The sequence below is a fragment of the Chelonia mydas genome, chromosome 18, assembly GCF_015237465.2.
Source record: "Chelonia mydas isolate rCheMyd1 chromosome 18, rCheMyd1.pri.v2, whole genome shotgun sequence".
Taxonomy (NCBI): Eukaryota; Metazoa; Chordata; order Testudines; family Cheloniidae; genus Chelonia; species Chelonia mydas.
In genome coordinates this window covers 3,377,003-3,394,055 of record NC_051258.2, presented here as the reverse complement: position 1 = coordinate 3,394,055, position 17,053 = coordinate 3,377,003, and the positions used below count along the sequence as shown (strand labels likewise).

The window sequence follows — 17,053 nt, the reverse complement described above, 5'->3', positions numbered from 1 at the left end:
CACTGGTATTAGCCTCCTTTCTCAACTAGGGAGAGAGACTGAACGAGTTAGGAGGAAACATAGTGCTCTGCCAAACCCAGACTTTAGTTTTACTGGGGGGTCAGACATTAAACAGTCTGTAACTTTTACCACTTTAGAGCACCTCCTGAAGCAAAGACAGGCTACACATGCACATCCTGCTTAGAAGCACATTCACAACTCAGCACTTGTCAGATATGGACTGAATGATACATGGGTCCGGAGGAGCCCTGGGCTCAGTCACTAGACACTTTGCAAGCCCCAGGCATGTAGATGGAAAATGGCATTCTAAGTGTTTTGGCAAAATCCTAGATTTTTTTTTTTTTCTTATCAGAAAAGCAAACCCAAGGGTGGCATCTGCTGGACTCCCCCAGACCTCACTCCCCTGAAAGAGGCAGCAGATGAAAGGTGCCCTGCAGGCCCTAGTTTCCTGAACTTTCTATGACAGGCCACCCCCCACTGGGTCTGACTCATGCATCATCATCAGGGATTCTAATTTTCTGTGATAAAAAAACCAAAATTGTCCAGTCCCCAGTAAAAAAAAGAAGTTTTAAAACAATTAAAATAAAACACTGAACTTTAGTTTCCCTAGCCACAATATATATGGATATCTGTTTTATAGTTAAAAATTTTAAATAGAAGCTGACAGCCCAAGCTCCACCAATTCTCCCCTTTATCCAAATTTTTGATGATCTGATCTGACCTCAGTCTCAATTAGATCGGATAATCGGGGTTCCACTGTGTGTTTTTATGTTTTCACAAAATGTAAAAACGAAAGATTCTCTGTAAAAATGCAAATTCCACATTTTTCCATGGCAAACAGATTTCTAGGATCCTTGATCATCAGGAGAGGGGCCGCACCAAGAAAAAGGTACTTCATTTTAGTCATTTAAGACCAACTGATTTATTTCACTTTCTGCAATGCCTGGTTAGGTGCTCTGGGGACACATCCATTCAATCCACATACAGGGTCCCCAACATACCTCTCACCCAAACCCCAGCTCTCTCGGAAAGGGGATGGGAGTTCTCTTAGAAGCTCAGCCCTTAGCCACCAGGAGAACAATTAAATGGACCTTGCAATATGATCTGAAGGGCAACAGCTTCAAAACTTTGCTAAACTGAAGCAGGGAGCAGATTCCACCATTGCAGCCCCCTCTCTGAGCTTCCTTCTCTCTCCCTTCCAGTTAAATAGGTTGGGGACATAGGTGCAGGAACTAGGGGTGCTACCACAGCCTCTGGTTTGAAGTGGTTTCCTATAAATATATAAGGGGTTTGCACCCTCACTATAAAAACTGTTCCAGCACCCCTGGGTAGGGAGGATTAAGCTTGGATGTCTCGGACGATCTGGGCCACTGGGCTATAACAGGCACATCTTGCAGGTGTTCAGGACAGAATCCATTTAAGGCTTTCTAGGTTAAAACCTGCACTTTAACGGGGCAGCCAGTACCTATAAGAGCACAAAGGTAATGTATTCCTTTTAAGAGTCACTCAAAGCTCCCTGTGAATTAGAGCAACTCCTCACAGCAAAAAGAAAAGGACTACTTGTGACACCTTAGAGACTAACCAATTTATTTGAGCATAAGCTTTCGTGAGCTACAGCTCACTTCGTCAGATGCATACTGTGGAAAGTGAAGATCTTTTTATACACACAAAGCATGAAAAATACCTCCCCCCACCCCTCTCTCCTGCTGGTAATAGCTTATCTAAAGTGATCACTCTCCTTACAATGTGTATGATAATCAAGGTGGGCCATTTCCAGCACAAATCTAGGGTTTAACAAGAACGTCTGAGGAGGGAGGGGGAGGGGGGTAGGAAAAAACAAGGGGAAATAGGTTACCTTGCATAATGACTTAGCCACTCCCAGTCCCTATTCAAGCCTAAGTTAATTGTATCCAATTTGCAAATGAATTCCAATTCAACAGTCTCTAGCTGGAGTCTGGTTTTGAAGTTTTTTTGTTGTAATATCGCAACTTTCATGTCTGTAATCGTGTGACCAGAGAGATTGAAGTGTTCTCCGACTGGTTTATGAATGTTATAAACCAGTCGGAGAACACTTCAATCTCTACGTAACACTGTCCAGTCTCTAGGTAAAAGAATAAATGGACACAAATCAGATGTCAAGAATTATAACATTCATAAACCAGTCGGAGAACACTTCAATCTCTACATAACACTGTCCAGTCTCTACGTAAAAGAATAAATGGACACAAATCAGATGTCAAGAATTACAACATTCATAAACCAGTCGGAGAACACTTCAATCTCTCTGGTCACGTGATTACAGACATGAAAGTTGCGAAATTACAACAAAAAAACTTCAAAACCAGACTCCAGCGAGAGACTGTTGAATTGGAATTCATTTGCAAATTGGATACAATTAACTTAGGCTTGAATAGAGACTGGGAGTGGCTAAGTCATTATACAAGGTAACCTATTTCCCCTTGTTTTTTCCTACCCCCCCTCCCCCACCCTCCTCAGACGTTCTTGTTAAACCCTAGATTTGTGCTGGAAATGGCCCACCTTGATTATCATACACATTGTAAGGAGAGTGATCGCTTTAGATAAGCTATTACCAGCAGGAGAGAGGGGTGGGGGGAGGTATTTTTTCATGCTTTGTGTGTATAAAAAGATCTTCTTCACTTTCCACAGTATGCATCTGATGAAGTGAGCTATAGCTCACGAAAGCTTATGCTCAAATAAATTGGTTAGTCTCTAAGGTGCCATAAGTACTCTTTTTCTTTTTGCGAATACAGACTAACACAGCTGCTACTCTGAATCCTCACAGCAAGAAATGCTCTGTGCTGCCACCAAATGGAAGCAATGTGGATTCACCAAACTGGCCACTACAGCTGGAGATTGTGCATAGGCTGTGAGGGAAACCCAGAACCTTTTCTTTGCTTCCTGCAAAGCCAGTGCATGAGATTTCAAATGCTCTTTCAGGCATAGCTCAAGTCATAGGGGCCTCCCACCTATTTAAGTGTTTCCCCAGGGCTGAAAACAACACTGGAAATATTCTTAATATTAACATTAACTGCTGTAAGACACTGCAATTTATAACCAGAGCTAGTTAACTGACTCTCGAACTGGGCTGGATGTCCCTGTCCATGTGACATTCCAGTCAACAGAAAGGATGCTGAAAGTGATTCCTGTGCAATGGGCAGAGAGATCAATACTCTGTTATATAACTGACTAATTTAAATAACTGACGTGCATCCGACGAAGTGGGTTTTCACCCACGAAAGCTTATGCTCCAATACGTCTGTTAGTCTATAAGGTGCCACAGGACTCTTTGCCGCTTAAATAACTGAGGCTCTTTTTACAATGTTTAAATCATTAGCTGGAAGTGATTTTCTTTTTAAAAGATGGTTAAGTTACCAGGGCAGAGACCTAGTTTTCCTGTGTGCATACTGAACATTATGTGCACCTCATCTCTATATAAATAATATAGCATCACCCATAATAAAGTTGGAGACAAGGAATAGTTTGCATTTTAGTCCTATGGCTCTGAAGGTGTCATCTAACAAATTAAGATATTTTTAATTCAATTCTCAAATTTCTATTCTTTGGTACTGAAATAAGCGAGCAGCTGAGAACAACAGAAAATACCTTCACTAAGTCACCTCCTGCCCCTGCTGGAAATCCCATAGGCTTTGTGATTTGAAACCAGTGCTTTGACTCCCTGTGCTTAGAAGTTATGATTCATGTGAAAGTAAACCCAACAAGTAATGGGAATTGCATAATAAAGAAGGGAGAACAGACATCTCTTTCCTATTCCTGGCAGCACAGCTGCTTCTGAAATTCTTTTGTGGTGGAGCATATTTTTATTTCTACAATATTCGAGGAAAACCTAACACAATGCTACAACATTTAAGATGAGCATCTAAGAGCCCTGCACTCAGCCACTAGATACTTTGCAAGCCCCAGGCATGTGGATGGGAAATGGCATTCTAAGTGTTTTGGCAGAGTTCTAGATTATATGTATTTTCTGACTTTTAAACCAAACTCTGTACTTTTGAATAATTTAAGCATTATAGTCAGATGTATAAATGCTCTTTCCTTAACCTGTGTATTTGATAATTTTAACATTAGCTTTAATTAAAAAAAATTTAAATTGTTTTTTCCTTATCAGAAAAACAAACCCCAAAATGGCACCTGCTGGACTCTCCCAGGCCTCACTCCCCTGAAGGAGGCAGCAGATGAAAGGTGGCCTAGAGGGCCTAGTTTCTTGAGCCTTCTATGACAAGCTTCTCCGCACTGAGTCTGGCTTACGCATCATCATGCCAGGGGGAACCTGCTCAGTACCCTGGAAGTGAGGCATCTCCAAGAATAAGGTACTTATATTTACTCCACTGGATAGTATTGACCTTGCTACCATTTGGCACAAGTCAAACTACTGTAAGCAGGGTCTGAATGAACTCTCCCTTGACACGTAACTGGGAGGTGGAGAGACTTCAGGAGCAAACTGTATTTACATGAACACACCTACTCTGCTTAAATATCCAGCAGAGGGAGCAGTGTTGCTCAAAGTGATCAACTTTGGCTGGTATTGGGTTACAAATCACTTTAGTACTGAATATAGGGGTAGTGAAATGCTGTTATCAGTGTTGTCTTCTTTATTGTATGAATAAAGGGGAGCAGAACTGTGCTTAATCCAAATGAGGGGATCACCCTTAGCTGAAAGGACCTTGTTATGCCAATGGCTCAAATGCCAGACCCCTGTGAAAGTTAGAGGGGCAGGGACAGGTGCTGACTCTCCCTAAGGGTCCCCAGTCTGGTTTAACCTGTTCTTCCCCCCTGTTCAAAGACAGAGCTAAATAGGTGTCATTAGGAGCCTTTGTTAAGTACTCCATGAGAGCTGAAATCACTTGCAGTGGGGCAGTGTTTCTGCCCAACCTACTGAGAGCAAAAAATCACTAAGAGACTGACCTGCAGAGATCACAGGAGACAGACTGGTGGTAGCAAGAGGTGACTAACAGGCAGCAAGGAGCAGCAGCTGGCAGAGCAAGTGCTCAGATGGTAGAGCAAGCCAGGTGTCTTTTTCCCTGAGTGAGAGGTGAACTCACATAGGTGCACTTCTGAACCCTGGGTCCTCACTGACCAAGAACAACCACTGTGAGTGGGGTATAGTGTGGGAGCAGAGGGGGGCACAGAAAAGGAACTTTCAGTTGTAGAACTCAAGAACATGAGATTCCTGGTGGGGAGTTGAGAGCCCCTGGGGGCAACAGCCTGACTGGGAGGGGGAGCCCTCCATTCACCCTGGGGTAACAGACCTAGCTGTAAGGGCTTTCTTGTCTATTTCATGGCTCCAGCACTGAACCATGAAATTGACAAGAATGACAGCCAATGTAAATATCCCACAGTGTCTACACACGCTGTCACCCTAACTACACTACCATAAGCCCTATGCCTCTCACAGAGGTGGAATTATTACATCCGTGTAGTAGGTCACTTACATCAGCAGGAGCAAGGCTGTAGTGTGTACACTGACATAATTAGGTCGATGTAGGCTACCTTACGTCCACCTAACTCTGTAGTGTAGACTATGGCAGAAGATACTAGAGGAACTTAAGATAGATGTCTGTTCTTAGAGCTGGTAGAGTAATTAACTAAACTACAAGTTGTTAGATGCTGTGGGGCAAGGCAGAAATGGTTTGTGTTAAGAGTTTTAAATGAAAATCTGGAAGTAGGGGTAGCTGAACTGAGCTGCTGGTCTGTTTTCATTTCTTGGACTCCATTCTTAGAACTCCTTTTGCAGTGGTCAGGAAAGGAAAATCCATCCTCTTCTAGAAGCCGTTCAGAATGCCTGCGTTGTTCTTGCCAGCCTGCTTCACTTGGTGAGGCCTTGGAAGTTGGGCTCTGTACACTGAGGCAACACTGCCTGCTGGCTCAGCAGCTTATCAAGGATGCTAATTTCAGCATCTCGTTTCTCAATGTTCTCGGATGAAGTCCAGGACATGTCGTGCTGAAGCTTATAGGCACCAAGGAACTCATGAGGGCAACTGGTCCCCCATTCCTGTAGAAAACAGACAAGTTCATGTCAGGATTTGGTCTCACTCACGGGAAGTTCAGCTGTTACACAGATTATACACAGCTCTGTCTACTAGGACTGAGCAGCTCTACCAACATTGATAGATTTTAATATTCAGAGTCCTGTCAAACTTCCTAACAAAGGACTTTCTGCAGTTTTGAAGGCTTGCTTCCCTTCTTGTGGCATTAATGATTTGTTAGCCCTCCAAAGGAAAAAGCTGTACCTAGGCACAAGTGGGGTTTATTTGAGCGTGCACTCTCCAACAGGAAAATAAAAATGGAAAGTGCATGTTAAGAATAGTAAAGCATATAATAGCTATGCATGCGATATTTCGGGGGATGGGACTCAGGATTTTGCCTAGACATATCTGTTGGGGGAAGGGGAGAGCAGGGGGGGGGAAGAGAGGACAGGTACCAGGAGTCATATGAATTGGAGGATTCAAGCAAACTCACTCATATTAGTTTGATTTGGGGTGATGAAATACCCAAACGCTCGTTTCAAAAACTTAACACGAGTACCAGGCTATTCAGAGTCTGTGACCTCCCTGGACATGTTAGCAACACTAACAATGACTCAGACATATTTTAAGGCCCATTACCATACTTTCTAATACAAGCTCTGTGCAGTGACAGAGCTGACAGGGACTGAGTAGTGGCTTAGCCAACTAGAGACATTCATTGCCATGGGCCTCAATTTCTGGTTTGCTCTTTTCTGTACTATGCCATTACAATCTGCTTTTATTAAAGAATGTGAATTGAATATTGGACACATCAGAGAGAAAATACAACTTTTACCTCAGAGGAGGTTCCTCAGAGTGGGGGAACATCATGAGCAAAGCCCTAGGAGGCAGTGATCTCTATTCCCAGAGGTGAAAGTAAGCCAGTACGGGGTACCAGCAAGAGCTGGTATGCCGTACTTGACTGGCTTCCCCAGGCCATTGCTGCCAGAGCCCTCCAGGTAGCAGAGGTGACTGGGATCCCGGGGCTCAGGCGGCGATTTAAAGGGCCCGGGGCTCCGCTGCGGTAGCGATGGCTGGGAGCCCCAGGCCCTTTAAATCAGCGCTTGAGCCCCGGACCACCACCACCCTGGGGGGGCTCCGGCAGCGGGGCTCGGGCGGTGATTTAAAGGGCCCAGGGCTCTGGCCACTGCGGGGAGCCCCGGGCCCTTTAAATCACCACCCAAGCCCGGCTGCTGGAGCCCTGGGGTAGTGGCAGCGGCTGGGGGCTCCGGTGGCAATTTAAAGGGCTCAGGGTGGTAGCGGCAGCCAGAGCCCCAGGCCCTTTAAATCGCCACCCGAGTCCCACTGCTGGAGCCCTGGGGTAGTGGCGGTGGGGCTGCGGCAGTGATTTAAAGGGCGAGGGGCTCCAGCCACCACTCGGAACCCCGGGCCTTTTAATTCTCCACCAGAGCCCTGGGGTAGTGACAGCAGCTGGGGGCTCTGTCGGCAATTTAAAGGGCCCAGGGCTCCACTGCGGTAGCGGCGGCCGGAGCCCCAAGCCCTTTAAATCGCCACTGAGCCCCGGGGCTCCCAGCCTCCTCCGCAGCTGGTAGCTCCCTGCCGCCACTACCTCAGCCAGAGCCCCGGGTCCTTTAAATCTCGATTTAAAGTCTGGGGATTTAAGGGCCCCTCCTCTTCCAGTTGAGGCCCCACCCCCCTGCTCAGGACTCCAGCATACCGGTAAGTCCTTTAAGTTACTTCCACCCCTGTCTATTCCTGAACAATCACAGTACTGGTATAGAGTGAGCATAGTGACCAGAACGGGGCCTACTTAGAAATCCGCTGCTGGTGTACATGGGGATGGGAGGAGATAGTATCACAGCTTTCCAGCCCTTTGGGGCATGTCATGTGTAACCCTCTTGATCTGTAACAAGAATCCTCAATTTTATATTTAATGAAAACTCTAAAGCTTCTTTAGTTCACACCCAAGGAAAGGGCAGCTGTGGCTGCCTAGAGCAGGGGAGCTTCTCTGAGACCTTCCCACTAAGAATTAAGTAGCCCCCAGTTTCCATGTCTAAACACATGAAATGCTGAACTGTGAGGAGGCAGGGAAACAACTTTTGGGCTTAACATTGGAAAAGATTGTCCTGAGGAGATTCACTGACATTGGGTTCAGAGGAGATGGATCTGCAAGCATGTGTGTTAGATCCACCAGGAGGGGACTCCTTGAAATCTCCCATTCACTTCTCAGGTCAACCTAGAATATTTTTTTGGCCTGCTTTCTAAACAGCTAAAATCTTTTCAACTTTCCTCAAAGACTATTTCACAATACAGCTCCCAAGCCAACCTGCGAGCACAAACCAAGTCACCATTAAAAAAACCTACCCTCTTAAGAGCAGCTTTCGTAAGTGCACCGCCATTGGGTCAATGGACTCTTTGCTGAGAGACCCCAGACAGAATGAGCCAGCCCCCAATGTGTGCTGGTGACATCCGCTTCATGCTCACTCTTGATTCCCACTCTTTCAGGAGAGTAGGTTACCGCCTACCTTAGGAGAAAGGATGGAAAAGTATCTCTGGCCACTTTCCCGCCGATACAGGTAGTAGATGTTTCCTGGTTTCTTCACAATATTGCAGTCTACATGATGAAGATCAGCATCTCTGTTAGCTTCATCCAAGACCTACATACAACAGAATTGTAAGACCTTTGTCCCCTCTGAAATCCACACAGCTGAAAAGAAAAGTGCAACACTCACACCTCAGACTATACAGCACGCCTTCCAGCACTGAAACACAGCAGCAATTCTCCACCAGGAGCACTATGCTGTAATTCTGGAAAGCAAGGGAAGAAACTCCCTCAGTAAAGTCAACTCAACGATGTGGGCTAATTTGTGCCGATGTCTCATAACTATCGGCACTACGTAGACTCCTCCCTTGGAATCTAGCTTGGCCATTCCATCTAACAGACCTGCTAGAAAAAGGCCACAGATTTATTTGTGAGCATGGGGCTTTATGGCTCCAAATTTCAAGTTCCAGGTCTTGCTTGTTAGAAGGGGGGGGGAGGGGGGGGAGACGACTTGTATAGTTCTCTGTTAACTCTGAGGCTTACCTATATGTCTACAATGGCCAATTACAACCCAATGGAGTGGCAGGGCTAAGACCTGTCAATGATGGATCACCACCAAAGACTCAGGGCTGCTGAATTCAGGGATGCAACACAGATCCTGCCTTTACTAGGTAATGCATTTGCCTTTCACACATGGGTTCAAATCTGTCTCAGGATCACAAATCAGCCAACTAGCTGAGATCAAATCTATTATGGTGGGTATCTATAGGGAACTGTGTCCTTAACAAGCGAGGACAGAAATTCCCCATGAAAATCATGTTACACACCCATCCTTGATACCTCTGCTACTTTCGACACAGTCAGCCATACCGACCTCCAAATCTTGTCCTCCCTTGGCTTTTGTAATTGTGTCAGCTCTGGGCTCAACTTCCACCTCCCTGGTCATTCAGACAGTAACTCCTTTGGTGGACCCTCCTCCTATTCTCCATAGCCCCCCAGGTTTATATCCTAAACCCAATCCTTTTCTCCCATTACATCCATCCTCTCTGGAAATCTACCTACTCACACGCTTCATTTAGTTTTTTATGAAGAGAACAGCTCAAGCTCTCCACTATATGGAATCCCAGATCTCTTCCTGGATGTTTTGCAATCAAGATTAATTTAGCATAGCTAAAACCAAGCTTCCCAAACCTCCTTCCTTCCCAAACCTGGGAGTGAGCCATCTTTGAGTGCTCTCTCTCCCGTACCCCACACATCCAGGCTGCATCCAAACCTTGTTAGAATCATAGAATATCAGGGTTGGAAGGGACCTCAGGAGGTCATCTAGTCCAACCCCCTGCTCAAAGCAGGACCAATCCCCAACTAAATCATCCCAGCCAGGGCTTTTTCCTCTGTAACACCTAAGATGTTAGCTTAGATACTGGAGCACAATTCTGTGGTATGGGAGGTTTATGTCACAAATCCTATCATTCCAGAGAGACAGCTGCTTTTGCTTTAGAGACTGTACACTTCATACTGTTTGGGAAAGGAGCAATCTTCTTTACTTCATAAAGCTGGGAGCCAGAACAAAGATCTTACAGTTTCTGGTCACATATTCAAGTATCAAGACTTTTGTCCTCCACACACTACTCACTCTACCTGGAAAAAGGTAAACATTTCTCTGCCAGCAACAGAATGGTTTCAGAAAGAAGAGCTGGACTGCTGCCTGTTTTTTCCTGTTCTCTCTTCCACGAAATGGATACACAACTACAAACCATGTACCATTCTGACAGGTACTAGAAATCAGTTCAACCTGCAGGATTGACAGATAAGCACTGATAATGCTAAATTCTCCCTTACCTTCCGGGCCTGCTCCTGCAGATACCGGATTTGCTCAGCTATGACGGTCAATCTGTTGCAGGCATTAGCTCGGATGAATTCATCTGCCTTGTAAGAAAGAGGGAAATGTTAATAAACAGGCATCAGAGAAAACTTACTGGCCTTCTCACTCCTTGTAAAGATTAGTCTGTATGGGTTTAATGCCTGCCAGCTCCACTCCCACCATGTTGGCCTTTCTGACCTCACCAGAACTCAGGCTGATTATTTCAGGTAATGTTATGGAAATTGCACAGTGTGCATTGTTACACGAAGACTGGCATGAAAACTTGCCATAAGCAGCCTGAGTTTTGGTATCGTCATAAAGTAAGTTCTTTTTGAACCTGTCTGATGAGGTGTATGCTCTGAAACACAAGATTTGTCATTTAGCCAGGAAAGTATCCGCTGAAGATGTGGTTCCTTTTCAGGTATCTAATATTTTTTTTAATCTTGCTAAGCTATTTGCCACATATTTGCTTTTAGAGCATGGGTGGGCAAACTACGGCCCGCGGGCCAGATATGGCCCCTCAGGGCTTTGGATCCGGCCCACAGACTTGCCACTCCCGTGGCGCCGTGGGCCCCATGCCGCTCCGGGAAGCAGCCAGCACCACATTCCTGGTGGACAGAGTCACATCACAATTACCAACATAGTTGGAACAAATTGCCCCTACCACTCCATTTGAGCATCTGCAGAAAAGTCAAGAACTGATTCCGCCATGGAGACTAAACTCCCTTTTCACCTGTAATGGTGGTCCTGCAGGTTCATGTCTGAGGCAGGTTGGCAGGGCTACATGGAAGAAGCTTGCAGTACTTCTGCATTTGCTGTTCTTCAGTCACTGAGACTTTAAATTCAAAATTTATCAGGATTTACATCACTAAGAAAAATAGTCTTGGCCTTTCAGGATTATAGGAACTGCCAGACTGGATCAGATTTAGGTTCCAGCTAGTTCAGTATTCTATCTCTGAAGCATCTGTTACTGACCACTGTCAGAGGAAGATGTAAGAACCCTGTAGTGGGCAGAACTGTGGGATAATCCGTCTCCTTCATTTGGTCTCCTCCTGATCTCCAATAGTTAATCCATGTCTACACTACAGACTTTTGCTAGCATACTCATGTCAGTCAGGGATTGCGCCTCATCACACCCCTGACACCACTGTGCTGGCAAAAGTGCCTAGTGTAAATACAGCTAGACTGCATAACCTCACTTTTGCTGGTAACGCTCGTTTAACTCAAGAAGCTGGAATAGGCTATACCAGTAGAAGCTGAGTTTTGCCAGCGTAAGTTGCGTCCACCAGGAGTGCCTTGATGGTATAGTACAGGGGCGGGCAAACTACGGCCCAGATACGGCCCCGCAGGGTTTTGGGATTGCCACCCCCGTGGTGCCGTTGGCCACACGCCGCTCCGGGAAGTGGCCAGCACCACGTCAATGCAGCCCCTGGCGAAAGGGGAGCAGAGAGCTTCGCATGCTGCCCTTGTCTGTGGGTACCTCCCCTAAAGCTCCCATTGGCCAGGAACGGGAAACCACAGCCAATGGGAGCTTTGGGGGAGATACCCACAGTGAAGTACAGCGTGCAGAGCTCTCTGCCCCCACCCCTCCCCAGGGGCAGCAGGGATGTGATGCCGGCCGCTTCCCAGAGCAGCGCGGGGCCAGGGCGGGCAGGCAGCCTGCCCTGACCCCAGCCCCGGCGCATGCTGCTGCCACCCCGGAGCTGCTCCAGGTAAGCAGCGCTGGGCCGGAGCCCGAACCCCTCCTGCACCCCGTACCCGACGCCCTGCCCTGAACCCCCTCCTGCACTCCACACCCCTCCCTACACCAATGCCCTGAGCCCCCTCCTGCACACCAACCCCCTTCCCTGAGCCCCCTCGTACACTCTGCACCCCTCCTCTGCCCCAGCCCCTTGCTCTGAGCCCCTTCCTGCACACCGCACCCCCTCCCACACCGCACACTCCCTCCTGCACCCCAACTCCTTGCCCCAGCCCTACATTCATGGCCCTGCAAGCAATTTCCCCACCCAGATGTGGCCCTTGGGCCAAAATGTTTGCCCACCCCTTGTATAGTATAAAAGTTTAGCCAAACTTCCTGTAACAATAAGTTTCACTCTCCAATCACACATTCTGTGAAAAAGTATTTCTTTTTATCTATTTTTAATTTCCCACCTTTTAATTCCATTAAACATTCCCTTCTTCTTGTGTTTTGAGACAGGGAGAACAGAAGTTCCTGATCTACCCTCTCTAAGCCGTTCATTGTTTTACGTATTTTTTATCATGTCCTGTCTTGTTCTTCTCCTTTCAAAGGCAAACAAGTCCAGTCCTTTCCTCTATCATTCTTCTCACTCTTCTCTGAGCCATCTTGATCGCTGCCATATGGAGTATAAGCCTCTGTCTAAACTTAAAACACTACTGCAGCTGCACCACTGCAGTGCTTCAGTGTAAACATTTACTACAGCAATGTTCTCCCGTCACTGTAGTAAAATCCACCACCCTGCAAGGCAGAATTCTTCCATCCACCTAGTGCTGTCTACATGGGGACTTAGGTCAGCTTAACTACGTAGCTCAGGAGTGTGGATTTTTCACACCCCTGAGCAAAGTAGCTGGGTCAAACTAGTTTTCTAGTGTAGAACAGCCCTTAGTCTGCTGCTATGGAAGCAACTGCCTCTTCTTCCTCATGCTGATTAATAAGCAAGTGATGCCTTTTCCCTTGATTTTTTCTATTTCAAGTATAACCTTGAAAGAAGGGACCAAAAGTGAATTATTTGTATTACAGTAGTGCATAGAGGCCCCAAGCAAGATCAGGGCCCTAATGTCAGGTGACATATGTCAGGTGTCAGAAGCTGGGAATGAGCGACAGGGGGTGGATCACTTGATGATTACCTGTTCTGTTCATTCCCTCTGGGGCACCGGGCATTGGCCACTGTCAGAAGACAGGATACTGGGCTAGATGGACCTTTGGTCTGACCCAGCAGGGCCATTCTTATGCTTTGCCAGTCCAGTACTTTAACCTGAAGACGAGCCCGTCTTCCTGTCTGAATGCTGCATTCCACAGGAGAACGTACCACCCATTTGTGTATGCAGTAATGCCCATTACTACAAACGGGTCTCTTATTGGTTTTAACCAGGACTCTCTGTATTCCAAAATTCTCCAGCAGCAGAATTACAGTGGATTTCATCCCTTGCTGAATTGAGCTCCAGAATTTGAGCTTTCAAGGGTTTAATTGTTTCTAGTTCTTGTCATTGCAGTGGCAGTCGCATGAACCAAACGTGAACCCATGTTCTTATCGCTACAGCAGCACAGGTGCAGCACTGCTCTTGTAGCATGGAGACACGTGCTACAATGATGGAAGGGGTTTTTCTGTCACTGCAATAAAGCCACCCCCTCACAAGGCAGTAACTAATTAATTCATCAGCCTAGTGGTGTCTATACCAAGGCTTAGGTTGGGCTAAGTATGACTCTTGGCCTGTGTGAAAAATTTACACCCGAGTGACGCACCTAGGTCAACCTAAGTTTTAGGTGTACCAAGGGGCTCTGCTGGCCTCCATTGCTTCCCCGTCTGGGTCCAGTGTGAGTTCTTCAGACAGTCAGACATCATTGTGTAGAGATCATTGCTGACCCACTGGTGATATCCCACCCCAAGGGTGCCAAGTCCCACAACAGATGCTTCTAAAGATGTCCACATTAGAAGCAAGGGGAAGCGCAAACAGAGGGCAGGCCCATTACTCAATGAGGAGGGAAAAATAGTAACAGAAAATCCAGCAATGTCTGAAGTGTTAAATGCCTTGTTTGTTGTTTTCACCAAAAAGGGTAGCAGCGATTGGATGAACAAACCCTAGTCTATACTACAGAGTTAGGTCAACATAAGGCATCTTACATCGACCTAGCTATGGAGCTGTGCACACTGCATTGGTTCTCCCACCACTTTAAACTCCCCCACAACACCGACATAATAAAACCACTGTGGCAACAGATGTAGCACTTAGGTTGACAGAGTGAGGCAGTGTCAGTGTAGACTAGGGGCGGGAAAACTTTTTGGCATGAGGGCCACATCAGATTTCCGAAATTGTACGGAAGGCCAGTTAGGGGAGGCAGTGCCTCCCAAAACAACCAGGCATGGCCCGGCCCCTGCCCCCATCTGACTCCCACTGCTTCTCACCCCCTCCGGGACCTCTGCCCCATCCAACCACCCCTTCTCCCTGTCCCCCGACTGCCCCCGGAACCCCTGCCCCCATTCTGCCCCCCCATTCCCCATCCTCTGACCACCCCAACACCTATCCACACCCCTGCCCCCTGACCACCACCCCAAACTCCCCTGCCCTTTATCCAACCCTCCCTGCCCCCTTACCGTGCTGCCTGGAGCATTGGTGGCTGGCAGCACTACAGCCGCGCTGCCCAGAGCACCAGGACAGGCAGCCATGCTGCCCAGCTGGAGCCAGCCACACCACCGCGCAGCACAGAGCACCGGGTCAGGCTACAGCTCTGTAGCTGTGCTGCCGGCAAGAGCTTGCAGCCCGCCACCCAGAGCATTGCACCAGCAGTGCACAGAGCTGAGGCTATGGGGGAGGGGCCGGGCGCTAGGCTCCTGGGCCAGGAGCTCGGGGGCTGGGCAGGAGGGTCCCACGGGCCGCATGTGGCCCGTAGTTTGCCCACCTCTGGTGTAGACACTGTGGTGCTTACACTGACCTAAGTGGCCTCCAGGTGTCCCATAATGCCCACGGTGACCATTCTGGTCACCATTTTGACCTCTGCTGTCCTGCAGCCAGGTACACAAATATGCGCCTCTCCCCTTTTAAAGCCCCAGGAAGTTTTGAAATTGCTCTTCCCGTTTGCTTGGCATGGAGAGCTAACATAGCAACTGCCCAGCTGATCATGCCAGCTCCGCACAGCAAACAGGCTCCTGCCTGGAGTACGCTGGAGGTAGTGGATCTCCCAAGTCTGTGGGGAGAGAAGTCTGTGCAGTCAATATCTATGACCAGATAGCCCTTGTCCTCCATGCCCTGCGCAATGACAGCAACACAGCAGTGCCACGTAAAAATCAAGGAGCTTAGGCAGGCATACCAGAAGGCAAGGGAAGCAAATAATCACTCTGGTACAGAGCTGCAGACATGCTCCTCTACAAGGAGGTGTATGCCATCCACTGCAGCAACCCCACCTCCACAGTCAAGAACCCAGTGGATACTTCGAGGGGGGGACGGGACTGGAGTCACAGACCACTAGAGCAAACGCTGAGAACGAGGAAGTGGAGGCGAAGAAGGATCGGGGCAGGCGACAGCGAGATCTGGTGGAGTGGTGAGCCAGGACCTCTTTTTGACTCCTGAGCAGTCTAGCTCTAGCAAGCCTGATGCAGGGGAGGGAAGGTCTGGTCAGTACACAGTTTGCTTCAATACTGCAGGGACACATCTGCTCATGTACTGCATTTTTAATCAGGCTAGAAGAGCTAGTGAAATAACCAATACAGAGACAGTTGCTGTCTGCTTCTCATTCCCCTGTACGAGGGGGAGAGAGGGCCCTGCCAAACAGCAGGTTTATGAACACCAGGATGTCCCGTGAAGCTTCCATAGAGATCTCTAGGAAACTTTCCTGGAGGTAATCTGCAATCGTCTGCCAAAGATTTCCGGGAAGGGCTGCCTTGTTTCTTCCCCCACGGTAGGACACTTTGCCACACCACTTGGCAATTACTTCAGCGGGCACCATTGCAGTGCACAGGCCAGCAGCAGCCAGGAAGAAATGGGCTTAATTTGCAGCAAAGGAATTTAGGTTAGACATCAGGAAAACTTCTTAGCAGTCAGGGTAGTTAAGCACTAGAGCAGATCACCAATGGAGGCTGTGGAATCTCCATCATTGGAGATTTTTAGAACTGGTAGCCAAACACCTGCCAGCGGCCGCTCAGTGTTTCCCAAACCAGGGGGGCAGACCCAAAAATGGGGGTTGTAAGACTACTGGCGAGCAGCCTTTGCCGGCCAGGTGCCCCGCTCTGCAGGCAGCAGGGCCACTACCAGCAGCACAGAAATGAGGCTGGCATGGTATGGGTGGGCGTCACTTTTGGGGGGGTCACCACAGCCAGAAATCTTTTCAGCGCGGGTCCCACCAAGGCGAGTGTGAGAAGCCCCGGCCTAGCTAGCTCTAGCCCTGCCTTGGCGCAGGGACGGGGCGAGCCGAGCCGGCGAGAGCCCCTCACGCCCCACATTTCTGGGGGGGCTTCGCTCGCCCCTTTCCCGGCAGGGCCCGTCCGGGCCGGTTCGCAGCCCGCGGGAACGGAACCGGCTCGAGCAGCGCCGCGCCAGCTCCCCGGGCCGGGGCAGCCCATGGGGCCACCCGCGACCCGCGGGAACGGGGCAGCCCGGCTCGCCCCCGCCGGAAAGTCCCGAGGGGCCCCGACCGCCAAACCCCAGGCTCGCCGGGCTCCTCACCTGCTGCACCTGCTGCGCCAGAGCCACGAGCTCGCCGGGGCCGGCGCCCCGGCCGGCGCCGCGCTCCACCAGCGCCACAGCGGCTCCTGCGGGAGGGAGGGAGGGAGAGACCCCGTTAGAAAGCGGCGCGGCGCCGGGGCGGGGGACGATACAGCCGCGCGCAGCGTCCGCCTCCGCCATCGCCGCGGCCGCCACGCTCCGTGGGCGGGGCGGGGCCCGGAGGGGCGGGGCCTCGCCGGGGGGCGGGGC

General features: G+C 48.8%; 1 protein-coding gene across 1 annotated transcript; it reads right to left on the bottom strand.

Annotated features, from left to right (window-relative positions):
- Positions 1-3,782: 3,782 nt before the first annotated feature.
- On the bottom strand, positions 3,783-17,016 carry C18H1orf50 (chromosome 18 C1orf50 homolog). Its single transcript, XM_037881045.2, has 4 exons — positions 16,805-17,016; positions 10,387-10,473; positions 8,531-8,662; positions 3,783-6,031 (listed from the first exon to the last, which is right to left on the bottom strand). Exons 1-4 carry the CDS (start codon positions 16,982-16,984, stop codon positions 5,846-5,848), a joined length of 585 nt encoding a protein of 194 aa, XP_037736973.1. The 5' UTR covers positions 16,985-17,016; the 3' UTR covers positions 3,783-5,845.
- Positions 17,017-17,053: the final 37 nt, after the last annotated feature.

Bases quoted from the DNA above. Each gene is read 5' to 3' on its own strand.
- C18H1orf50 (XM_037881045.2), bottom strand. From the start codon at position 16,984: ATGGCGGAGGCGGACGCTGCGCGCGGCTGTATCGTCCCCCGCCCCGGC. The intron at 10,474-16,804 runs GTGAGGAGCCCG...CTTTCTTACAAG, and splicing joins TGGCGCAGCAGGTGCAGCAG to GCAGATGAATTCATCCGAGC. The intron at 6,032-8,530 runs GTAGGCGGTAAC...TGTTTTCTACAG, and splicing joins TTTCCATCCTTTCTCCTAAG to GAATGGGGGACCAGTTGCCC.